At 42.7% G+C, this 26,066-nt stretch overlaps 1 protein-coding gene across 1 annotated transcript; it reads right to left on the minus strand.

Moving 5' to 3' along the window:
- Positions 1 to 881: 881 nt before the first annotated feature.
- IL7R (interleukin 7 receptor) lies at positions 882 to 23,486 on the minus strand. The gene is made up of 8 exons (XM_006270039.4): positions 23,353 to 23,486; positions 15,875 to 16,013; positions 14,124 to 14,278; positions 13,281 to 13,435; positions 11,051 to 11,225; positions 9,126 to 9,216; positions 5,729 to 5,804; positions 882 to 4,826 (listed from the first exon to the last, which is right to left on the minus strand). The coding sequence occupies exons 1-8, from the start codon at positions 23,450 to 23,452 to the stop codon at positions 4,323 to 4,325; spliced, it is 1,395 nt and encodes a 464-aa protein (XP_006270101.3). The 5' UTR covers positions 23,453 to 23,486; the 3' UTR covers positions 882 to 4,322.
- Positions 23,487 to 26,066: the final 2,580 nt, after the last annotated feature.

Below are 26,066 nucleotides of genomic sequence, written 5' to 3' on the forward strand. Positions count from 1 at the left end.
CTATTGGCTTGGATCCATAGCCAGAGCTGAGTCACCATCTGCCCTGAGCTGGGGTGGCTTGCATGGCAGGGGAGGGGGCACATGGCAGAAGAAGACCACACAGGAAGGTGGGGGGCACAAGGGGAGACTGTGCAATGGGAGATGGGTGTGGGGGGGCCTGAGTGCATAGCTTGGGGAGTGTGTGGGGGAGACAACAGCCTGCCCCACCCCAGCTACCTGCACCCTCCCCCACACACACCATTTAGCTTTGTCTCTAACTCTGTCCCTGGCTCTGGCCCTAGTTCTAGCTCCAACAGAGCTGGTCCTGGAGCAGTTGCTGCTGCTTCTGGTTGTCCAGGCTGAGCCAAGGCTGCTGCCACCTCTCACTGCCCTGGAGCTAGAGTCCCCACAAAAGGTAAGTGGAGGGGAGGCTAGAGGCCATGAGGAAGCAGGTGGCAGGGGGAACCCGGGGATAAGGCACAGGGGCAGCAGGGAGTAAGGGGGATAGGCACAGGAGCAATATGCAGCAAGGGGGAAGGGGCAGGGGCAGGCTCAGGGGGGCGAGGAGTAGGGGGACAGGCAGGGAGAGACCGAGTGTGGGGGTCTGGCTATCTGCTCCCCGCCCTCCTCTGCTTTCCATTCCACAGCAGTGGGAGGGACACATTTAAGACAACCTTCCACAATTAGATTCTATATTTTGAAAATTATAACCAGGTATATTATAACAACGATATTATTATATCATTTTCCATGTCTAGAATCTAATTATTAGGTGATCATCTTAAATTTGAATTTGCTTTGGATTCAGCTAAAAATGGTAGCTTCTATGACAGCAGAATCAGACCTTTCATTTCTAATAGAAACAGGTGGTTATACCACGACAAAGATAAGTTTGAGAGATGTGAATACGTAATGCTGTTACATTCTTTAATATGGTAAAAACATAAAAACCATGGTTACATGCTATTCAATTAAATAAGACACAAATATAATGAGTATTTAAACAATAGCAGTGATGCAAAAATATACCTACTGCATATGAAGAGCATGTCTGTGTCTGTATACACACACACCCACGTAGATAGTTTGTTGGTATTAAAATAATTAGATAAATGTTTACAAAAAGATGCCTTTGTAAAAGAGCAACCACATTTTTTCTGGCATGCACAGTAGAGCTGTTCTTTCATAAATGCCTTATTTTTTAAAAGTGCAGATGCTTGTGTCTCCTTAAAACAAAGTGTGTGAGTTTAAAATATGTATAGCAGGATACATGAGTTGTGTAGTATTAGGTTTTACATGTTCTTTCTTCCTCTTTGTATTTGGTGTTGCGTTCCCAGGGCTAGATACTGTATGTTCCCGACACAATGTCTGCACCTATGTTCGCACTATGCTTATATCCAAGCATTAGCAGCAGCTTTTTTTTTATTAAACAGAAGCATTTTCAAGCAAATGGATTCACATCCAGTTTGATCAGATGATATTGTTTTACCACTTGGCAAGAAACAGGAATGAAAAACAAAACTGCAAAACATCATAAATGTTTGGAGCCACATTCCCAGCACTTCTGCAGAGACTACAACACTGTTCCTGGTGGAGGATCCCCACAGGACAAGGTGTTTGCCAGGGTGTGGCCAGCTGGGGTACTGATGCGTTGCAGCTGTCTCTGGTTAACGCAGTGGTTTTTCACGAGTTCTCGCTGGCTGTTTAGAGACAGTCCGAGCAGCCCGGAGGCTGACGGCCACCTTTCCATGTTCTAAGCTTCTGTGCTTAGCAGAGTTCATCCAAACACACTTATGTGCATGTAAGTGGATGTTTTTCTTCATTTGCTTTGGAGAGTAAAAGGCATATAACACATAGACATCTAGAATCCAGTGTGACTGGGATAGCATGATGACTGCTTTCTCTCTTTTTAATTTCATATGAGAATGAATAAAAGAAGGATTTGTGTTCGGTACTTTCTGTGGCATATAAAACATAAACTGCCTGTAGGAACTACTTTGTATTGCACTCATTGTGGCACATAGATAGACCTCCCTAAAAAAGACTTTGAAGCAGCTATGGGAACTGAGACATTGCAAAGAGAACTGATACACAGTAAAGCAGCTGGGATCTCCCAAGGCCCTACTCATTGGCTGTCATGCAATCATGAGGCTATAGCAGCTCCTGCAACTCCCATGCACCTTCTCCAGGCTGACTATGATCCCAGTGGGTGCGCATAATTGATGTCTATGTTGTAGCATATAAGTACCCCATGGTCTGAGGCTAGAGTAGGGCAAGTAGGCAGGGGCAGGTTTCCCCCTTCAGTAGTAAATACTGAGTATTCCTCGGACATTGGCACTGGACAGATTATGAGATGTGCAGAATGCCCCTTGAAAAACAGACCCTACAGCCAGTAGCAGAATCTATTAATTTATTTTCCATTTGCTAACCCAACTTTTGCAAAGCAGTCATGAATAATTACCAGCCCAGGCACACAGTCTACAACGCCTTAGTCACAGAGACTGGTGATAATGAATGAATCATGATAATTCAGTCCTACCCACCTGGGAAATACTCACAGGCTGCACTAATACATCATCAGAGGTCAAAGAAAACAGAAGTCACACATCTCCTATATACACATCTCACTGCAGCTAGGCCAGTTTGCACCCACCAGGGATTCACCACATTATTTTAATATATAATTAATATTAATCACCATAACCCCCCCCCTTAACATATTGCCATATTTCATCTTTACCTGTGTTATTTGTTTTTTATGTGTATTTCCTGTTTAGACTGGTGGCGCTTTTGGTCCTGGGGTGCAGGTCCGCAGGCTGGATTGGGCCCCTCCATGCCAGGATTGGGCCCTGCACTGCCTCTGCTGGGCCTGCACACCTGGATCAGGTCCTGTGCAGTCTTGGCTGGCACCCCAGTGCCGAGATCAGGTCCTACAAGCCGAGCTCAGGAACTGGGAGCCGGCATTGCCCCTGCCTGGCCCCAGACACTGGTATCAGGCCCCATGCCACCCTGTGTGCCTGATCTAGTGTGTGGGGCCACACTATATGGCCCATGGGGCTTATCACAAGTCTGTAAATGTGGTAGCAGAGGAGTGGAGCCAAATAACATGGTGCTGGGGGTCGGCTCTGGCCTGCAGGCCAGGGATTGAGAACCCCTGGTTTAAACTAATAAAAATGGAATGCTGGGTTAGTTGAACTGTAATGTTGTTTCTCTGTAACTGTTTTAATTGATACTAAAGGACTCAAGTACACAGCAAGAAGCAGCTATATCCTTCACACAGATCATTGGAAGTTAACAAAGCCAGCAAAGAATTTGGCTCATTTTTTTCCCTCAGTAAATAAATAATAAAGCTTCAGAATACCTAAAACGAGAGGATGGTCCTAAATTTGTATCCCAGAGTCGAGGCGTGGTTCCACCAAAGGGGTTCATTTACTTCCATCTCTACATAAAACCAACATGAGTAAATTTACATGTATTAGACACGTTTCTTCCTCACCACTGTCCATATCTTCCACATGGGCTCCAGGCATATTTAAGCTTTTTTTGGACATCAAGAAATAGGATTTTTTTTTGTCTCAAGTACTATGCATCCAAAGAGCCCTTCCCATGGTTATGGGAGCATGGTTCTAGGTATCTTAACAGTATGTCAGCATTACGTATGAAGTTATCAAAGATGTTATTAGAAAGTAATTCCATGTGCTCCCTTTCCTGCTGGAGCAGAGCTGCCTCCATCTACATTTTGCTGAGTGGGAAATGATCAAACTCAGATTCTGAAACCCAAATTAATCCAGCCAGAGTCTGTTCTCAGTTACAATTTTTGTAAAGCAGTGTAACTTCACAGACTTTACCTGAGTTACTCCTGAGTTACCCCAGCATAAGAGAGATCAGGCTCTACTTAACCAAGTTAGATTCTGTAGCACTTTTTTGTGCCAGGGATTTTATGACCATCAATAAACTGGTCATAAATTATAACTCTGAAGACTGAGAGCTTACTAACATGTGAGAACTACCTTCTGGATCTCTGATGAGCTCACTAAACAAGTGCAAAGTTGCTATTATGGATTAATCAAACTTCATTAAAGCTATCACTGACTGGGACAAATTTGGGGGTTTTTTGCTACAATGGATTTACTACAGACCATCAATGGTTTGACTGAGACATTAATTAATCATGGAATCCTAAAAATGTTCACTGTCTAATGAGTCTAGCATTGCACAAGATGGGTGCATTATTGAGTTTTGTTGTTTACTGAGACAATCATCCAGAGGTAGGAGACCCAAACAAAAAGGTTCCTTAGTCTGCTGTATGACATCATATCTTACGTTGCTATATTTTTCATGGTTTACTGATTTTTGTAGAAGCTGGACATTGTGACATAGGCTTCATCTTTATTTGATGACCTAATTTCATTATTGGGCTGTGTCTGGGATGCTATGCTCATATTTAGGGGTCCTGACCTGTGCTGAGTCATGGCATCCATTGCAGAGCTGGAGTGGGTCCTGACATCATCGTTACGCCATTGCTTGCCCGAGCTGCTGCCCTCTGGATATGTGATGGCACTGCTGAATCCAACACCATTGGGAAGCAGAGTTGGACATGAGCACCCATTCAAAGCATCAGATGGCCAGATTCCTCCATAAGTGAACAGCAGCTTTAGGTTACATGTACCTGTTCCAATGGGGCTGCTCTTCAGCTCTGATCCACTCTTAACCTTTTCAGGAACATCTGCTTCTGGAGGAGTTGATGGCTGCAGGAAACATTCTGTTTCTGTTTTGGCTTGAATGTTGTCAACTTTATGGATATGGACATATCCAAAACTTTCAGGGTTAAAGCTGGTATCAAATTGCTGCAAGACAAGGAGGATAATAACAGGAACTCATTTAGGGAAAGATATTCCCATAACTCACCAGATTTTAGGAGAATACTTGTTTATTTTAAAACTTTTATAGTGAAAAAGATTATTCTAAAAGCTATTTAAGATCTGATCAAAAGCAACTCTGGGTGTAGCATATAATGGCATGACCAGCAGTTATAAGAGAATCAGCTACAGAAGTGACTCCGAAGCTTGTCCATACTAGAACTAGTCAGGATCTACACAAGGCCAAACTCTGATGTAGCAAGGGTCAGGTGGTCATGCCTCCAACACCTATTTGTCATAGCTGTCAGGTAGGGTAAAAATGAGGCAGGAGACCAAAGACTAAGTATCTTGGACACGTCAGAAGTGGCATATACTCAAACAACACTCCATGTGAAGAGCGGTATTGTTTACAAAACACCACTTTCTCAGTTAAAAAAACCCAACAGCCTAGACTCGAGAATAGTTCAAAACCAATAAGCTAATCACTCCTGTGCCTTAGTCAATTATGCACTGTCTGCCAAAGAAACATGTACATGTTTACCTTTATACACTGAGAATAGTCCTATGGGCTATATAAGAACAACTGGCCCCATCCTGGGACACATTTTGAAGGCCCTTAACCCCAGGTCTAAGTCCAGCCTGTAATTTATTTTTTTTTACAGATCAAATATCACATCTCAATTTGTCAATTAGGTAGTTAAGTTGTCTGAGTTGCCCATCTAGATTTGCAAATACCATCTGCCCTTGTTAGTGCTAGTTCCTGTGAATGAGAATTTAGAAGTTATTTTGGAATATCTGGTCCACTATCTACAGAGTGCACTATACTGTATGAGAATTATTCATATTCACTATGCATATATTCATGCCATAAAAGCAGTGGAAGAACATACATTTTTTGGCTTTTTGCACAGCTGTTCCAAGGTTTTCTTGTGGTCGGGAAGATTTGGCCATACAAGGGGCTTGATTCTGAAATAAGATATAAGAATAACAGTATTCAAAAGAGATTACTACAACAGCTATTGTGGAAGATGCTGAGCTGTACCAGTCATCCTTTGAATCATCATACCAATCATTAAAGCACCTGGGTCACTCATACTACCCAGCATGAAATACTGGTTCAGGGATGGCCTCCTTAGAACTCTTACTCCAAGGATGGAGATTAAAAATAAGATGTAAAGTAAAAATAGCAGTCACTGTTCTTTTGAATGTACTGAGTGGTATGGAGTATATCTTACTACTTCTGAACGATAGTAATATTGTATTGGTACACAGTAAGACCACTTCATCCATACTAGGCACATCTACACAAGACATAACGGTGCTGTAGTGATGCACTACGGTGACATAGCATCTGTTGGCAAAAACTGTAATGCCACCGCTACATCACCATAGCAATGCGTTATCTCTTTATAGTGCATTGCTATGGCAATGTAGAAGCCAAAAATAACCAGGCATGGCCGGAATGGAGCAGTACAGGTTGTTACTGTGCCGTTTTTTCCTACTTCCAAAAGGAAGTACTAAACGACAGCGGTGACAAAGGTGCCATATGGCCATGAGTAGACATGCCCAATAGGGGTGTGCCAAATGGGCCCTATTTGATTCAGATTCAAATTCTGCCCAAATGGGGGGCAGTGATTCGATTCGTTGATTCGGATCACTGTCCCTGATTCAATTCGGCCAAATCTGAATATGAAGATTCGATGATGATCAGCAATTCGGCCATAGACACAGCTTTAAACGTTTTTTCTACATACCTCGAGGTAACAGGCATGGCTTGTGAATGCTGCAATGGTGGGATGGATGGAGCATCCCACAGGATTGCAGGGGAGCCCCCACATACTCGTCAGTGAACTGAAAAGTGAACTGGAAGTACTGCCGGTCCACTTCTGAGTCCACTGGGGAGCGTGCTGGGGAGGCTCCAGCGCGCCCTCCTGGCTTTGCAGTCAGCTGCGGGGGGACCCTGGGTACTCCCCAGGCCCAGGAGGCACCAGTCACCAAGCCAAGGGGGCACATTGGGGGGGCCCTCCTGACTCAGATTCAGAGATTTGGTCACAAAATTGGGCCAAATCTCTGTTGAATTGAATCAGGGACTGAAGCTTCACACAGCCCTAGTGCCCAATGTATATACAAAAAATCATTAATTTACAAGATTGAACTAAGACAAAATAATTTACGCACATAGTACCCTAATTTTCTAACTGTGATATTGAGGCAGGGGTGCTAAGCTCCACATTTATCAAAATAGCTACAAAATTTGAGTACCTAATTTATCACAGGGACAACATGATACATCTAAGAAGAAATTCAGAAATTAAAGGGAAATTAATCTAAGCCTTAATGGAGCACTGCTGAAAACTGGGGTTTAGGTTTCCCAAGATGAGCATCCATAATTAGCATGACAACTTTTGAACATGTGGAATTCCATGATTTGTCCAAGCTCACAGAAGGAATCAATATCAGAGTAAAGATTATATTTCAGGAGTTGTTTATTCAAACTTCTGTGTTCAGATTATCTCTAAAATTTATTCAAATGTTTAATAACTTCTATAAACCCACAGCCAGTGCTCTTAGCAGGTATCCTTGAAATTAAAAATATCAGTACAGACAATGGGCTACCCATCAGTGTATACTCCTCAAACAACAACCTTTGTAACCTTAAAAGTGTACGTGGATTTTTAGCATCATTAACTAATTTGATTTTCCAGTAGCAAGGACCACTTAGTGGAGAACATCCTGTCAGCAGCTTCCTCCTGGGAAATCCCATTTGAGCATCTCTGTCCCACTGTGGCAATACACCATGGAAAAAGGCAATCTCTTAGGCAACCAGCTCCCTAATAATTTAGAATATTTATTGGCAAAAACATAAATTTTCATTTAATCTCAAAAGCTTTTTGGAAGCCAGAGTAGATCATGAAGTTTCAGTTTAATATGCTCCCAATTTTCAGTTTTTCTTCCTAAGTGAGCGTCAGTATTCTGCACTCGCTTAAATTTCTGAATGTTCCCAACCTGTAGAGAACATGACTGCAATCTAATCTTGAGGAGACAATGGAGCTAGACTATCTCCTTTGCCCTACTTATGGTCTTGCCCATGAACGACTGGTGCCTCCTGCAACTAGAGGGGCACCATGGCAGTGAGTGGGGACTGCCCACAGCCAGCAGTGGCTGTGTTGACGGCAAGGCGGGGTGCTGACTAGGGCTGTGTGAAGCTTCGGTCCCTGATTCAATTCGGGGGATGTTCAGCCCAATTCTGTGACTGAATCTCCAAATCTGAGTTGAATTAGAGGACCCTTTAATCTCTCCAAATTAAATCGGAACCCTCTGAATCAATTTGGAGAAATTTGGAAAGATTCAGAGATTTGGACATAGACACAGCTTTAAATGTTTTTTCTACATGCCTGTAGGTACCAGGTGGCTCATGAATGCTGTGATGCTGGGGCTCATGGAGTGTCCCATAGAAGCACAAGGGGCTCCCCAGCATGCTTGGCAGCAGACCCAGAAGCGGGCCAGAAGCACTTCTGGTCCACTTCCAGGTCCACTGGAGAGAGAGCCCCCTGCACCCCCCTGGCTTGGCAACTGGTCCTCCTGGGTCTGGGGGGGCACCCAGGGTCCCCCCATGGCTGATTGCTGAGCTGAGGTGTTCGGGGGGGCCTCCCCTGTGTGCTCCCCAGCGGAACTGGAAGTGGACCAGAAGTACTTTTGGTCCACTTCCAGGTTCACCACCAAGCACGCGGGTCCCCCTCCCCCCCCACTTCTGTGGGAAGCTCCATTTGCCCCACCATTGCAGCGTTTACGAGCTGGGCATGGTACCTTGAGGTATGTAGAAAAAACATTTCAAGCTGTGTCCATGGTCAAATCGCTGATTCTCTGAATCAGCATCGAATCCTCAGATTCAGATTCAGCCGAATTGAATCAGGGACAGTGAGCCGAATCAATGGATCGAATCACTGTCCCCAATTCAGGCTGAATCTGAATCTGAATTGAATAAGGCCCGTTTCACACACCCCTAGTGGCAACCATCTGCAGGAGCCAGCAGCAGCTTTGGCAGCGGCCAATCTCAAGGGGGGCACTTGACCTCCTGTGCCCCTGCCATGTGTTACCTATGGTCTTGCCTGCCTTCCTGCCTGCCTCCCTTCTTCCTCCCTCCCTCAATTTGTTCTGCAATGTGTTTGTTTATTTTGAAGGGTAAGCTGGGGAGGGGAGAGAATTATTGGTTAGTGAAAGAGCGTCAGGGGAACTTTGCAATGGGATTGTCTTAAGGATCTTTTGATTAAAAGACATTTAAATTACCTGTTTTTCCAAAATGTTAGGATCAGAACAATCACAATGACTGAAAAGATGAAGCCCACAGTGCACAGGGTAACCATTATCATGTCGCTGTCTAGCAAAAAATAAAGAATAGATACCACAAGGTTACTCCTTCTGTATACAGTATTGTTGTGAGCTCTTGTAACCCGACCAGGGCAAGGTCTTCGACGTGACCTCGAAGTGGGACTCCAGCAACCACTTCATGCCCAGCAGGAGCTTCATGCGCTTCATGGACTGGCGCTTCCTCCACCATGCCCGCCTCAACTGCCTGCCTCTGAACGAGGCTGTCTGCTTTGGCCACCGGGACAAGAGGTGCCGATGGTGCGGCTACGCAGCACAGACCCTCCCCCACGTGCTGTGCAGCTGCAAGCTGCACACCAGAGCCTCGCAGCTCTGCCACAATGCTGTCCAGGACTGCCTGGTGAGGGCCATCCTGGCCGCAGCGGGGGAGGTCTCCGTGAACCGCACCGTCCCGGGCTGCGAGAGCCAGATGCGCCCCGACATCGTCATCACCAATGAGGAGACCAAGAAGGTCATGATCATGGATGTTACCATCCCCTTCAAGAACCGACGCCAAGCCTTCACCGACGCCCAGGCTCCCAAGCGGGAGAAGTACGCCCCGCTGGCCGACATCCTGAGGGGACGCAGCTATGACGTGACGGTCGACGCGCTCATTGTGGGAACACTCGGAGCTTGGGGCCTCAGCAACGAGAGCGTCCTGCATGCCTGCTGCATATCCCGCCACTACATCAAGCTCATGTGCTGCCTCATGGTGTCCGACACCATCCATTGGTCCCGTAACATCTACATGGAACACATCACGGGCCACTGCCAGTACACTGACCCCACCAGACGAACCGCCGCTGGACTGGACCCAGAGGGGACAGCCTGAACCCCACCTCTGCACCAGATGGACCTTCACTTCGAGAGGATTCTTCAACTACAGATGACCCTGCTCCACCTGAAGAGGCCCCCTGTGATGAGACTCTATATGGACTGAGACACTTTTTCTGCGAACCACTTCTTCCACTATTGCAGACCATTGTAATGGGTTTTTGTGTATCTATCTTATCCTCTCAGCGTCGCGAACCCCCTCCCTCCCTTCTCCCTTCCCCCGGGCTTAGTTGGCTAACCTTGTATCTCCTGTAACCTAGTTGCATTCCCCTCCTCACCCCCATCCTTCTATTGTTAGTCCCTCGCTCGGGCGCTATGTATTTCCCTACCGGCTTTGTCAGCTTTTTTTGGATTCACAGTCCTAAACATTTACTAATAAAAGTCAATCTTTACTTTCATGAAAGAACCAATTTATGATTAAAAATAGTAGACAATATTGCCAAATGATACAGTCCCCTGCTTTGGATTACAAACCCACTCAAATTCTTCTTTTTTTCTATCTGTCTGGAGGTGACAAAGGGGCTTTGCACACCTTCAGCCCTTGGATGGCCAAGGAAGAAGAGAACTTTCTAATTCCGGCTAAGAGCTGTTCAAATATGCCTCACTAGCTTATGTAGGTTATAGTAACTTGGAAGACGCTCTGAGTTATGTCCAGGGCCAAACTAGCCCTTTGGGATTGGAGGCCCTATGGCAAAATACAGGAACCTTCTGTTTTTTGCATTTTACCGAGCACACTTCAGTTTTTAGCCTCCGATTTCTAAGACATCAGTCTGAATCTGGCCTGGCTTTGGAGTGATACACCAATACATGCTTACAAATGAAATGGTGACATTTCAAACACAATCTTGTTTGTGATTAATTATAAGCTGATTTCAGCTGTAATGTGTCTGGAACTCGACAGAAAAAGACGGAGCAATGAGTATCAGCCTGACCCCCAACCTCTCTTGTACCAAGTATCTTAGTCAGGTTTTAAACATTTTACAAATGTAAGACTCTGGGGACTCTCTGCTTACTTTTCTCCAGGGGAGGTTTCATCTCTGTGGTGAAGAATTCAGAGGTGCTCCAGTCACTCCATGTGCCATTGAAAAAATTTCCATTGGGCTTTGAGCGCACTTTCAGTTCATACACTGCACCCATTTCAAGGTTTCTCCCCAGTAATTTTATCTGAAGATACTGAGACTCTATGGTCTAAATAGGGAAAGATGCAATTGCTTTTCTCAGATGAAAAATTGTACTTTTAGATTCAGTAAAATAAAACAATTAATTCAATTTGTACACCAAACATGTTCAGAAACATCAAAGTCCTACCTAACAGAGACAGGTCCCCTGCTTTTTATGGATGTGCATCCTAGCAGTAACTTAATGAAATACAGCTGATAGAGGAGCCCCAATCAATCACTTAGTCAAAAGGCCAAGAACTTCCTGCAAATACTGTCCAACATGAGAAGGTCAGACAGGTAGCACAACACACTGTAATTTTCAAGAGAGCTGAAAAACAGACTCTCTTCCTTCATGACAAGTTTTATTTGAAATACTAGATTTCATAGATTTCATACTGAAATACTCATAAGTGAAGGACTTGAAGCTTCCTGAAATAATCTATGAATTTACTATATAGTCTAGGTAGTGCTGAAGTGATGTTGTAGCTGTAATGGTCCAAGAAATATACAAGAGGCAAGGATTTTTGTGGATGCTGTCTTTTATTGGACCCACTGCATGGTTGGGATAGATTCAGACAAACTTTTATTGCATGGTATGCTTCAAGTCTGAGAGAAAAGTGGGAATAGCTTGAGTTAAGTCTATACCAGGGTTGGGCAAAGCTGTGATCAGCTTCAGAGATGTGCAGGCACTGGATTGCAGCTCTTCCCTGGCTCTGGACCACAATATCACTGCTACAAGATCCCAGCCCTGAGCAGCTCCCTGACCAGCCATGTGCCCTGCTAGTACTGCTGGGGCTAGTTTCCATGGAAACCCCAGCCCTGCACTGTCATGGCACGGTTGCTGCTGGGGTCTTCAAGTGCACCAGTGCACCCCCATCCTGTATCCACCCCTGATTATGTACATCTCTTGGGTTAATTCAATAGAAAACTGCCTAAGAAGACAGACAATAGCCCAGATAAGAGCTCTTCAGCAAACACTCTGGGCTTTTAGCTCTGATATGCTATCTCAAGTTTCCTGATAGGGCATATACGTTGATTTGTCTACAGGCAGTCCTTGGACTTATGACACAATTGGTTCCTGAAAACCACATCTTAAATCAAAACGTTGTAACTTGGAACCAATTTTCTCATATGAAACAAAGTTATAAATGGGGTATTGGTTCCTGAACCAAGGCCTGACACCGTATTTTCGCCAAAAATAGCCCAGAATTTTGTACTCAATCAATTATAGATGAGTAATATAGCTACATTAATGTATTTATATCGTAAATAGCAATCGTATTGATTTGGAAGGACTTCTTTGAGGTGACTTTGCTGGACTTTTTGAAAGGCTCTTGGTTGGACTTTTTGAAGTGCTCTTGGCTGGGCTCTTCTCAGGAGTCTTGGCTGCAGGTTTTTCTGGAGCCTTGTCTGCTTTCTTAAAGAAAGTGTCCAAGGAAGTTTGGACAGATGTTCTCCAGTGAGATGGGTGACGCAGCAAACTTGTTCACAGTTGTGGCGTCGCATCAGATCAAGCATTGTAAAGTCAAAACTGACGTCATAAAGTTGAAACAGGGTGTCAATTTAGAAACATTGTAAGTGCGAAACGTTGTAACTCAAAACATTGTAAGTCAAGGACTGCCTGTACACTCAAGGGATGATAAGAGAACAAAGAATTTTGGGGTGGATGAAAGGAAGAGGAAGGATGAGAGAGTCACTAGCCCAGGTGTATTGCCAAGTGGACTCAGATAATCTGTGAAGTACTGCATAGGTATTTCTTTTGCCCCTTACTTCTTTGATGAGGTATTTAATCTGAGTCACAGTCCAGTCTACCATAGCTGTACTCATTTAAACATGTAATGCACATTTCTAATAATACTAATGCTGATATATTTTAAGCAATACAAAGTAAATCTAACAATCCAAAATAAATCCAGAATGGATTGGAACTGGTGATTGAGAAGTGAAATGATCTAAATACATTTATTTTAGTTTCTTAAATTTTCAGCTCAATAAAAGCAAATTGGATCTTTTTGTGTGTGTTTTAGTACTTTAAATAATGCAAACTTTAGTAACTAGCAAGTCACTACAAATTTTTACTTACACTCCAACTCCCTTTTTGCCACCGATAGGATATTTGGTGTATTAATTTACCACTTAGATATCTCTTTGTTGAATGTGGCGTCTTATATTGAACAAGATACTCATTTGCAGCCTCTTGGAATGTGATTGTTACATTAAATGGTTTCTCAGGTTTTACTGTAAAAGACAGTAAGACAAGTTGCTGTGTTATACATTCATGCTGATCTTAATGCAGAACTTCCTAATAAATTCAATCCATTCTTTAAAGACTTACTAAAATAAAACCATCTCTAGAGCGACCTAATTTGCTCCAGGAACCATTCCAGCTCACAGCCCTCCTCTCAGTATTTCCTACTTAAGTATTTCCTATTTCCCTGCTCAATATGTTGGCTACTGTGAATCCCATTCTTAGTCATCTATCTAACTATGTGAGAGGTAAAGTTTGGTAGATGATAACTTTTATAGTATGCATTGTTTAGGTGGCTTAGGATGTTGATATAACCCTTGCTCACTATGGCCATACTAGACTTTAGGAGAAAATGGCCATCTACTATCAGCTCTATACTACTTGCCAAATCCATTTGATGTCTTCTACATCTAGGGCTGGATCAGAAATACACATAGGAAGATAAGTAAGCTGCCTACTATAAATGTAGTTTCATTATATCTAGTTTTGAGGCACGGGAACTTCACATTTTTTCTATGTCTAGGGCCATAAATTATCTTCACTCAACCTTGTCTTGATCTTCCCCTCAAACAGTCATCATTTCCTCCATCTTATCTGGATTGAACCTTGGGTTTTGCAGTTCATTTTTCTTCAGTCATTTACATTGCTTAATACTGTGCAAGGTGTTTAGCATCTTACCAATACTGATTACTTTGAGACTACTGCAGTACTTTCTTTTTGACTCGAGGATGACACAAACACGTCTAGGCAGAAGGATTTGGGAAAACTCCAAAGAATATGTGCTTTCCTGCTTCTTCATTTGTGAACACTTCTCTATTCTTTCTTCACTGATACTGTTGAGCCAATATAACACAAATTTACTTTCTTATTAGTCTTAATGTAAAACATTTTAGTAAAGGTAACTCCCTATCTCTATGTGAGGTTGGATTTTCAAGTTCTTTTCCAGTACATCTTGCAAATATTGACTAATGGATGAAACACTCACTAAGACACTGTCCCTTTGAAACCAGTGCATTGACTCCCAACAGAGTAATGTTATAATACCTGTTTGAATAATCAGTTCCTTTGATACACGGACAGCTCTTATGAAAGGCCAGATTCTGATATCTTTGCTTATATTGACTTCAGTGAAACTGCGTGTGGAGCAAAGTACCATGTAAATAATAAAAAACCTAGTTGTAGTTTAGTAATGATCATGTGTAGGAACCTACGGAAATTTTGCAGGCCAATCACAGGGCTGGCTGCCATGTTTGCGGGATTATCCTGATGGGGCCCCCCCATGCCTCTGACTGGCCAAGGGGCCCCCGGGGCCCTGCCCCCCAATGCTGATTGGCTGAGAAGGCTGCCTATCATATGGCCCCGTCCCTTGGCCCTCTCCCAACAGGCTGCAAGGCTGGGCCATAGCAGCGATGAGGACTGCTGGCTCTCACTGGGGAGCCAGCATTTTATTTTTAGTAAGTTTTTTTGGTTTTAATTTTGCAGATTTTTGTGGTTTCTGTGAAATCTGTGTAATCACAGATTTAATAGTCGCTAATCATGTGGTATCACTATTAAAGCATGGTAGGAGTTATAAAGCTGAGTAAGAAAATGGAAGAGAGATTTTGTATGCTAATAAGAGATGTTTGGGCTAAAGTAGCTGTGTGTTTTTAAACTTGATCTTAGTATTACAGTTTTCAAGTGCAGTACAAATGTATCCCAAAAGGGTCTGCTCTGGGTACCACTGCAACCAAGACAAAACCTTCACTGGTTTCAGCAGAGGCAGGATGAATGAATGAATGAATGGAGAGAGAGGGAAAAATTCAATGGCAATATTTCAAGGACTGAGGAACTTCCCTATACTCTTCCCTCCAAATCACCCATGTTATATGAATTCTAGAACAGTTTTAATCTGAAACTCAAACCGGCACCAACTTTCTAACTAAAATAAGGTGGAAAAGCTATCAGGATAGCTGGATGCAAACCCCTCTTATAGGTGGCCATTCCTGCACTTTTGGTTTTGGGAAAAACAAGGCAAAGGACAAAGCAAAAGTAGGCCACAGAATTAAAATCTGAACCAATTCAGAGAGGTGCCTTTGTAATAAACAGAATTGAAAATGTTACCTGTCCCTGTCTCTCGATCAGCAATTTGCTTGATAACTGTACAGGTCTTTATAAACAATATTCATTCTAGTGCATGCTTTCATGGAAAGGAGATGACTAATTAATATATATCTCAATTTAAATAATGGAGCATCCAGGTCACCCTTTTTAGCCTCACATACCCCTATTTTAGTAAACAAATTATACTCTGAGTAGTATAAGCCCCCCCCCTCCCTTTTTTTTTTAATTCTATGACTCCATCCATGTTCCCTAACCTGTGACAAAACAATCGCTTACTGATGGAATGCCTGACTATTAATGTGGCAACTGATATGCACATAGCCACTTACCATGAAACAATTTGAAAGTTAGTGTTATTAAGACTTGGCTCTGAAAAGCTGCAAATTAAGGCATGAAGGGAAGAGACAATTTCCAGCTGGCTGAAACAATCAATCTCAGGGTTGTCTAGTTCGTCATCTCCAAAGGTCCCTAAGGAAAGATATGCAGAATATTAATGAAGGGAATTAATATGTTAACACAGGCCCACTGTAAGAGGATTTTTTCCACAGAAGCTGATTAAAAGAAAGAGCACCAACATTTCAGTTAGGTATATGGTTTTGAAGAAAAGAATATGTATTTTTAATGGTGTCCTCCTGCACCTGGATGGTTTCCATTCCCTGTCAGACTCATGGAATTAAATGCACATATGGTAGTTCATATGAGAACTAGAAAGTATCCTCTAAGAGCTAGCTTATTCTTTTAGATAGAGTAAGTTTCTGGTGTTGATGTGTTTGCTGTCAGACATGATATAAAGGAATATTTATGTGAACTTGGAGGTCCTGTAAGTATAGACTTCCTATAGACTAATACAATGCAGACATTTTGTGGGACTGCAGTATATAGTTTTACTTACCATGAATTAGAGGTGACCATATTCTTTAGAGGTAGATGAATATTGGCTTTAAGAAGCATGTATGAACCTTATACCAAGAGAAGAATAGTAACTAATTTAGGATGAATTAATCTACAAATGGAAACTAGGAATGGAAGCTAACTTAAGAAAGTGATCTAAACACTCAAGAGTTTTCCAAAATAGATATTTCCAGTAGAAATACTACTTCTAGATTCAAAGGTCTGCTATTTCATGGGCTGTTAGGGATAGAAGAAAGAGATACTGCTGGCAAACCAAAACCCAGTATCAACCTCTAGGCCTAAATCATAGTTTCATAGTTTCATAGTTGGTAGGGTCGGAAGGGACCTGAAAAGGAATACAAACATGAAAAGGAATTTGATTGGCATCCTATAAATTGACTCAGATATTCATAGCACAATATTGTTTAAGAAGGTTACAACTGCAATAAAAGAGGAGTTTCTGGTCAAGACCACAGGCTTGTCTACTAGAGTTATTAGAGCTCTAGAGTTACTAGAGCTACTCATGCTTCAAACTGCAATACTTAGCACTGGAAGTAACCCCTTATTATTCTGGTATAGCACATCAAAACTGGAGGACCACACCACTGCCACTGACTGTAGCTGCATGGGTACAAATAGCACCCGTATGCATACACCTCTACATAGCTGAGAATTTCAGTGCAGCAGCTCTCTGCTCAGTGCCTTCTGCTCCCCCAAACTCCCATTCATCCCCTCACATCTCTGATGTGAAAATGAACCCATGCTTGTGCTCTGCTCTCTGATTCGTGACAAGGAATAGAAAACGAGGGTAACATTTTTAGAGTTCTCATTTAGCACTTCTTTGCCCTGTGGCACATTTCTGTCAAATGTCATAAATGAGGCTGAGCAGGGAAAGCTGAATTTTTTGTCATACTACAGTTTCTCGCAAGTTGTGTCTTGATGACTCATTCTAACAATTGCATTTTGACTGCAGGGGATAGCAACTCACATCCAAAGCTCCTGTAGGCAAGACCAATGATAGTGAAATAAGAGGAGGATGTCACTTTACCCTGGCTTCATGAAATCCCACTTGTCATGGCAAACCAGCGGTGAAGGGTGAGATCATGACAGGCTCTTCAGTTGGTCTGCAAGGGAAGAATCCCAGGAGCTTCTTATCCTCATCCCCTTCTAATGAACTAGCTACAAAGTGGGTAGGAAGAACAGACCCTGTTCTGTGAGTGTTAGTTTAAAAGCAAGTATGTACAACCTGCTGGTTCCCTACTATATTCTGGAAGAGATGGGCATGATGAATTGCACCTGGATGTCAGGAAGCTACTAACAGCTTCTCCAAATCCTGTAGTTGGTTCCCTCCTTTTTGATTCTCAGCCGTTCCCCTCTGCTTGTCTTGGGGAACTTGTAAAGAGCCATGATCTCTGCCCAAGCGATGTGGGGTATACCCCTGGAATCCCCCTACCCAGGGGCAAATAACACAGGGCTGTGTCACTATCACTGATTTGCCATTGCTAGAATTGATTCACTGATCATTGTTAAATTGTTTGCATTAAAGCTGATCTCATAACCTGCCTTGTCACAGGCAAATTATGCTAGATACAACATAAACCAATTCCCATCCAACAGAGAATACGTTATGAGGAAATCAAGACTCAGCCAGTGGTTTCAGAGTTGAGGGAATGCGGGGGAGGAAACATAGAGATAAGAGGATTTAGGGTTATTTTAAAATAGAGATAAGTAACAGCAATGATTTTCCTAGCCATTGTGAGTTGTGGGCATCAAGGCAGAAGTACATCTTGAGGGGAGATTAGAGGGAGAACCTGGCAGCAGTTTGAGAAGGACACTGATAACAAGGGGCCGTGCATCCATGGAAGCAGCAGCCCAGGGGAAAGCTGCAACTGCACTCCCAGCAGAGCTCAGGAAGTACGGGTGTTTGTATTCAAGGTGGCATCAAACACTCAGTGGTTTGAGTCTGTTTTTGTGAAGGTTCAGATTTACACCTAAAGCTAAGACTGTAGAAGCTTGTTCTTGTAGGTATCTGGGTGCCAGGAAGCTATGAATTGCTTCTTTATCATAGTAAAAACCAGTTTCAACTTTGTGTTGTGTTTGCTACAGAATAAACTAACTTCCTGTATCAGGAGGAGAAAAATGGGATCTGAGGACATCCACTGTCCGCTCTTTACCTTGCATTTAAAGTGGGATGCAGGTTACAGGGAATTTTCTTTTAAGGGGGAGAGAGATTTTTTCTTACTAAAAATGAAATATTCTGCCCAACAGTTCTAACAGGCAAGTGAGTTCAATGCAGGTGAACAATGTGGAGTTGGAGCCCTTGAAGAATGATGCTCTCTTTAATCTATAGGAAAGGTACAGCATGAAGAGCAGCAGTTCAGACTTCCCCCAGGCTGCTCTGCTTCGACTGTGAATGGTGAGGACCACTGCTAGAGGTGAGAGGCATACTACTGTGTTGTTATTTGTGTTAGACATGTGCCCTAGAAGCCTTGATTCAAGATAAGGGCTCTATGGGTCTAGATCAGTAGTTTTCAACCTGTGGTCCACGGACCTCTGGGGGTCCACAAACTATGTCTAAGGGGCCCACAAAAGATGACTTTGATCAATCAAAAGTATGTGAACACCCACACTTACAAATCAAAGGGGTCCACACCTCTATTTGAAAATGTTTAGAGGTCTGCAAATGAAAAAAGGTTGGAAACCACTGTTCCAGGTAGTCTATAAACATAATGAGAGAACTATGCTCTGATGAACTTGCAGTGTAAATAAAACAGGTAGGTGAAACAAACCACCAGGTATGGAAGAGAGAAGAAAAGTTAACAGCAACAAATAGCACAGACTTTAGGACAGCTTACTACATTCAACAGAGGAACCAAGAATTGACTGGGCATAGAAAACATCTGGTATGAACTGAACTATTCCACCTACAGATCAGGGTAGCAATGGTGAGACTGTCCATGAAGTCTGCCTATTAGGAACTGAATTAATGCCATCATGTTTATTTCACATAAATGATTTCAATCAGTATTGCTTCAGACTTGACACGAGTAAAATCATAGACTCATAGGAAAGTAGGGCTGGAAGGGACCTTCAGATGTAATCTAGACCAACCCCCCTGCCTGAAGCAGGATCATACCTATTTAAACCATCCTGTACAAATACATTGTCTAACCTATTAGCAAAACTACACTAGCCAACACCCAAAAGTTCTGAGGAAGGCGAAACCTGCCCTTCACATATACACGCACCAGCAGAAGGGGAAACTTTTTCTTCCCAGCCCTTGCCACAGGCACGTTAAGTCATACATGACTACAGACTATGCAGAATGTCATATAGTAAGCACTTTCAAGATTTCCAATTCAATTTTTTGTAAATAATTTGTAAATAATTTCCTATCCACAATTCTGGTTACATAGAATTAGCGTTCAAACTGTTACAGATTAATACTGCTGTTTTTTACTTATATAGTGACATTGCCAGATGTTTTATGTATATAAAGGTGTTGGCATATTATATATGAATCCACAGATTGCATTTGATTCATAAATATTTTTTGTATGTAAATATTCTCTTGCCATCTGCTAACCATTTACTGGAAAGGGGCTCATAAACAGAGGAGTCAAATGCTAGAAAAGTTGTAAATCAAAATCCATCCTGCTGTCCTTGAGAAATCATACAAGCTTCTTCGTTTAGCATTTGACCAGACTGTTTAATGTTTAACTAGCAAAGGAGCCCTTTGGTTGTTAAACCAGTATTAAAGTTGAAACAGGTCTCTTGCACTGTCTGACGTTGAACTTCTCACACTGTGAGTATGTTTCATGACTCAGAACAAACAGTATTCTACCAGTAAAAATACAATTAAAGTAACCTAGGATTATCATTGCATGTGCAATTTTAAAAGCATTTACAAGTACCATCTTATACAAATTAACATTGTGTTTTGGTATCTGGTATGGGCTTATATATATATATAATATGGTTATTTGCTTCTTTCTATCTAACCAGAATGGTATACCCTTCTTTGTTCACCCTGGATTTTCCGACCCTTATAAATAGCTCACAAACAAGAAAGTGGTTGCAGGGACTCCATCATGGTTTCTCCCATGAGTAACAACTGTTTTGGGGGGTAAAACTTGGCAGGATCACAACTCTTTTTCCAGGTCTTAGGTATTGCAAACTAATGGGTTTATCCATATTTCCCTAAACTCAGTCAACGGGTAACTCTGACACACTTGACTCAGATCTATTTATACTGTATGCTCTTCAGGGCACAGGGTTTTTTACTCTCTCTTGTGTGTACAGTGCCCAGCACAACGGGGTTACAGTCCTAATAGGGCCTTTTGGCATTACCATAGTATAAATATTTGCAGAGCCTTACACACAGTTGAACTTCCTACATTAAAGTCAATGGGATTATCTACAAAACACAATTAAGCAAAGCCAGAACGGTTTGACAGGATCAGGGATTAAAATTGCCTTGGAAGTCATCATCATTGCCGCAGATAAGGACACCTATTTCATGTAGTCTTTTTGGTATTACTGCTACCTGAGAATGGACAACATATTGAGAGATTATCTGGAGAAATCTGTAATTAAAATAATGTTGATGTGGGTTGGTCCAGTCTCATAGGAAGAGGACCACTGAAGTCACCAGTTCTGTCCAACCATCACTGCTACCCCCACATCAATGCTACTTCCCCACCAACCTCATATCTGTTCTCTTCCTCATGTACCACATCGGTCCTACTCCCTCCCTCCAGCAAAACCTCTGTTTCTCCTGCAGCTTCTGGGTTCTTCATCCCTCTCTCAGGCTGGGTGTTGCAAGGAGAGAAAGTTAGGGGTGGAGGGGAGAGCAGGGGAAGGAGCCACTTTATTGCTCATTGGGGTGATGGGGAAGACCTTCTTGAGCTGCTCCTCCCTCCCCTCCCCTGTCTCAGGACAAGGGTATTGGTTCCTCAGGAGGAGAGAAGAGTTTTGTTTGCTCTGTTTGCTTTCTGAAGTAGCTCAGATTGGCTGCTCTTCCTCAGCAGATGGAGAAGGTGGAGGGTGGTCAATTGTGGTAAATATTCCTCAGGCAGGGCTAAAATTCACGAGGGCTGGAGCTGTAAGTACCATGACAGACCAGTGCCAGCCCTGGCCAAACTTGCCTGACTTAAAGAAGCGAGAAAACTGGCAACACCGAGTAAGGGTTGCAAGGATCTGTTTCTCCAGCTAAAGAGGTGCTCCACCTTGCTTTTCTCAAAGTCAATGGCAAAACCCTTTTAACTCAATAACGGGTTCAATAATGTGTCAGAGATGCGTGGTCCCAATGATTTCAAATGCATTGACTTTAACTTTAAAAGATTAATGTTGACTTCAGAGGAACCCTTCACCTAAATAAGGTTTGCAGGTTCTTTGATCACTCGCAATTCTAAAAACAGAAGAAAATAGAACATATGCATCAGAATTCATTTGAGGTTCTGGAAACCATCGTGTACTCTATATTCTTCTGGCTTGCAAAGCTGCCACACACTACAGCTTTGCTCTTCTATTATAAATAGAATTCTTTCAAGCCAGAGAGAAACAGAAGGAGCTAACAGAATTATAACTAAAAGATAATGTAGGTACATGGTAACTGCCTAATTATTAAAAAACAGAAACTGTACCCTCCAAGTGTCACTCACACTATAATGACCTATATAGTCACTCACACTTTAATATCTATTACCCTAAATGACTGGTAATTAAAAGAACAGCCATATGTCAGTAGTCTTTTAATGTGACTTCTTATATGAGTAAAGATTATGGCATATGAGTAAAGAATATGGCATATGTGACTTCTTATAGGGTAAAGATTATGACACAGGTATTCAGGATTCGGCTCCAAGGGTTACCAAAAGAATCTAATTTTGGAGTTCTACGTATGGCAAAATTCTTGCTGTCAAGGGAATTTTTTCCTGAATGGAGATTTAGAATGAGGCGCATTCCTGCTGTCAAGGGAATTTTTAATAAAAATGTGAGCATTCATCTGCTATCAAACATTTCAAAGTGTGTAGACCTGAGGAAGGGAGTTTGTGCCTAAAACGTCTCTAACTTCTTTCCCAACTATACAGTTGGTCCAATTAAAGATATACAAAAGAACCTTGTGTACATTTTGTGGACCATCATGACTATACTGAAACTCTAATCTCACTACAAATAAAGTCATGCAGTTCATAATAATTTACGGACTTAGAGTTGTTATGGAGCCTACTGTCTATGAGTGACAAACAGCCAAACATTTGTGGTCCTCTCTTGCTGATTTCTAGGAGTCCCGTATTTAAATGTTACTGTGACCACACGAAGAGTGGAACAGAGAGAGCCCCTTATACCGTGGAGTCACTCCCTGCCAGAGATAACTCATACTGGATGTTCAGAAATATCCTTCTAAAAAGGATGCTTATGCTGGAGCCGAGCAGGTTGGACTGTGTATGTACATAGTAGGTTGGCTCTGTTGCTTCATACCCAAACTACAGCAAACCATTTTCTCTTGACAGGGTTGCCTACAGAGTTTATAAAACAAAACATAATATAAAATATACCAGGACCAAATGATTCTTCACTTACAAGCCTTAAATAATCACTGTTCTTTTCACAAAAGATAGATATAATGCTAAAGGCAAAATGGGTCCTGCGTTCCTTCTTCACGCCACATTTTTGGTGATTTAATAAGATTTTGACGTATGCAGGAAAGGCAAGTATGGAAATAAGAGCAGATCCATATCTGTATAAATAACACATCGGCATCACACATGTCTCATGACTAGGGAAGAGGCCAGGCAAATCTAAAGCCTAAAGTTCTAATAACTCCTATGTAAAACAATTCCAGTAAAGGCACTTCCAAAAACCGTGCTTTCAAGATTATTCATGATTGTATACACAAACATAAATGACTCACCATCCCCATCTGCCGAGGTACAACAACTCTCTCCAGAAGCAGTATGAAGTAAAAAGAGTAAAATACTAAATGCTGCACTTGTCCGTGTCATCCTGAGCATACTTCATGTGTGCTCTGTGTGAGCGTGTGATATGCTTGCTCTCCTACTTTATACTCAGCCTGCAGCAGAAACCCACTGCTCTGATAAAGCAACCACAGACAGGGGGAAGTGTAAACACGTTGAGAAGGATGACAAGTGGCAAAGAGCAAACCAGGAAGCGAGAGTATAAGTATTTGTGGAACTTATATTTCAAAACGTGCCAAACAAAAAGCCCCTGAATTCATTGGAAGGACTCCTACTGACTTCAGTGGATTCAAGATCAGGTCCTAAGAGCCCATTTCTGTTCCCACAGATGTCAATGGAATTTTTGCTAGTGATTTCAGTGAAAGCAAGATACAGCTCTTATGGAAAATGGCTTAAAGCCTATGAAGACCACAAAGCTGGGAACTATATTCTATGCTCAATTATAGCTGTGTGACTTTCATAGAATCCTAGAAAATTAGGACTGGAAGGGACCTGAGGAGGTCATCTAGTCCAAACCCCTGCACAAAGCAGGACTATCCCCAACTAGATCATCCCAGCCAAAGCTTTGTCTAGCCAGGCCTTAAAAACCTCTAAGGATGGCGATTACACCACCTCTCCAGGGTAACCTGTTCCACTGCTTCAACACCCTGCTAGTGAGAAAATTCTTCCTAATGTCTAACCTAAGCTTCCCTTGCTGCAACTTGAGACCATTGCTCCTTGATCTGTCACCTGCCACCACTGACAACAGTCCAGCTCCATCCTCTTTGGAACCCCCCTTCAGGGGATTGAAGGTTACTATCTAATCTCCCCTCATGCTTCTCCTCTAGACTAAATAAGCCCAGTTCCCTCAGCTGGACCCAGTACTCCAAATGTGGTCTCACCAGTGCTGAATAATTACTTCCCTCAATCTGCTGGCAACACTTCTACTAATGCAGCGCAGTATGCTGTTAGCCTTCTTGGCAACAAGGGCATACTGGTGACTCATATCCACCTTATTGCCTTCTGTAACCCACAGGCACCTTTCTGCAGAGCTGCTGCTTAGCCAGTTGGTCCTAAGTCTTTAGTGGTGCATGGGTGCCCCTGTGGTGATATATGGGAGGGAGAATGTACAAAGTGCCCTGAGATCTTCCATATGACAAATGTTATTTATGACTGCCATTATTCATTCTTTAATCACTAATACTTTAATCATTAATACTTTAATCCTTAGCACTATACTAGAAGCAGATAAAGAGGCTATGCTCCAAAGAGATTACAATGTAAAAGGCAAATCCTGCAACAGATGACTCACACTATCAATTTGTATGCAACCAGAGCTTCTTGCAGTTTGCAAGATCAGGACCTAGAAGACAGGTACAAATAAAGCAAGATGAAGGGAGATGCAGAGGAGGTGTTACACGTTTCCTCTGTCTCTTTCTGTATCTCCAACCCCCGCTGCACCAACACACACCAAAATTGCATAGGGCTATATCAGTATCGACTGATGTGGGCTAGTGTTTGTGAGCAGGAGTTTGAAAAGAAGAGTGAAGTCCTGCCACAATGAGACTGGAAGCAGTTAGATAGCTCTCAGCTGGTAGCGGTGGAAGGAAACAAAGTGTGTGGAGCAACTGACATCACTGGCAGAGCAAAAGGGACAAGAAGACAAAATAAAAAACATCCAGTGTTAGGCTTGGCTGGAGCTGTCCAGGGGCCCCTGAAGCTGCAAGGAAGCCGATCAAATTAGTGCCAAATATCCATGACCAGAGGCATAATGATGAGGCAGGTGCCTGGGGCACCTGCCACACGTGGGGCGGAGGTGACTTCTGGTTACCATCACTCTACCAGCGCAATTGTGCTGCTGTGATAGAGCTGTTATTTTCCAACCCTCCTGCCACAAAGTTGGTGCCTGGGGCGACTGCCCTGGTTGCCCTGCCTTGGTTACATTGCTGTTCACAATGAATTCGTCTGTCTCAAGTCTGTTGCACGGAGAAGTGGGCTTAGCAGTCAGATCAGTAGCGAAGAAAATACACATTTGGCCTTTGGTGGGAGACAGGGGAACAAATCGTAGACTGGTTCCACCATTTTTTAACCAGTCTATGTGTGCCTATCTTCTGTTCTGTTACAGGTATCAACTAGTTTCCAATCACTTATACTGGTAAAAGTGTAATGTCTGTACCTAGCCTCAGACTCCTAGTTTGGGCTCTGGTCTCCCTTGCCTTAGAGGAAAGTATTTTCCTTTACCAAACACAAATTACTTCACTGTTCAGGTCACCTCAGCTGTTTTGACTAGTACCTGGTGGAGCAAATTTAAGGCCTCACTCATTTCTTCTCCTTTTGCACAGGAAGGGGAGTAGCAGTTGTGTGGAAGCAGCTGTCAGCCTGTGCTCTGACCCATGACAGGACAGACATGGAGAGGAGCAATGGGGCAGGCACCCCTAGATAAAACTAATTTCTGTTAACTGTATCCTAACAGTTGATCATGCGTGTGTGTGTGTTCACACACATACACGCTTACCTGCTGAGATTTAACCCTTGCTTATGTGTAACTCATTCCTTTTTTGGATTTTTATACTTATTTGTGTTTTGTTCTAAACCTTTGCTATTTCATGCTATTTGTGCAATTATTAGCACTAGCATTTTTGCCTCAGACCTGGTGTTTGCCCCTCTTCAT

The sequence above is a fragment of the Alligator mississippiensis genome, chromosome 3, assembly GCF_030867095.1.
Source record: "Alligator mississippiensis isolate rAllMis1 chromosome 3, rAllMis1, whole genome shotgun sequence".
NCBI classification, from domain to species: domain Eukaryota; kingdom Metazoa; phylum Chordata; order Crocodylia; family Alligatoridae; genus Alligator; species Alligator mississippiensis.

Excerpts from the sequence above, each read along its gene's own strand:
- IL7R (XM_006270039.4), bottom strand. The coding sequence starts at position 23,452 with ATGCTCAGGATGACACGGACAAGTGCAGCATTTAGTATTTTACTCTTT. Across the intron at positions 16,014-23,352 it reads TACCTCGGCAGATGGGGATG|GGACCTTTGGAGATGACGAA; the intron begins GTGAGTCATTTA and ends ATCTTTCCTTAG. Across the intron at positions 5,805-9,125 it reads CTAACATTTTGGAAAAACAG|AATCAAGCCCCTTGTATGGC; the intron begins GTAATTTAAATG and ends ATCTTATTTCAG.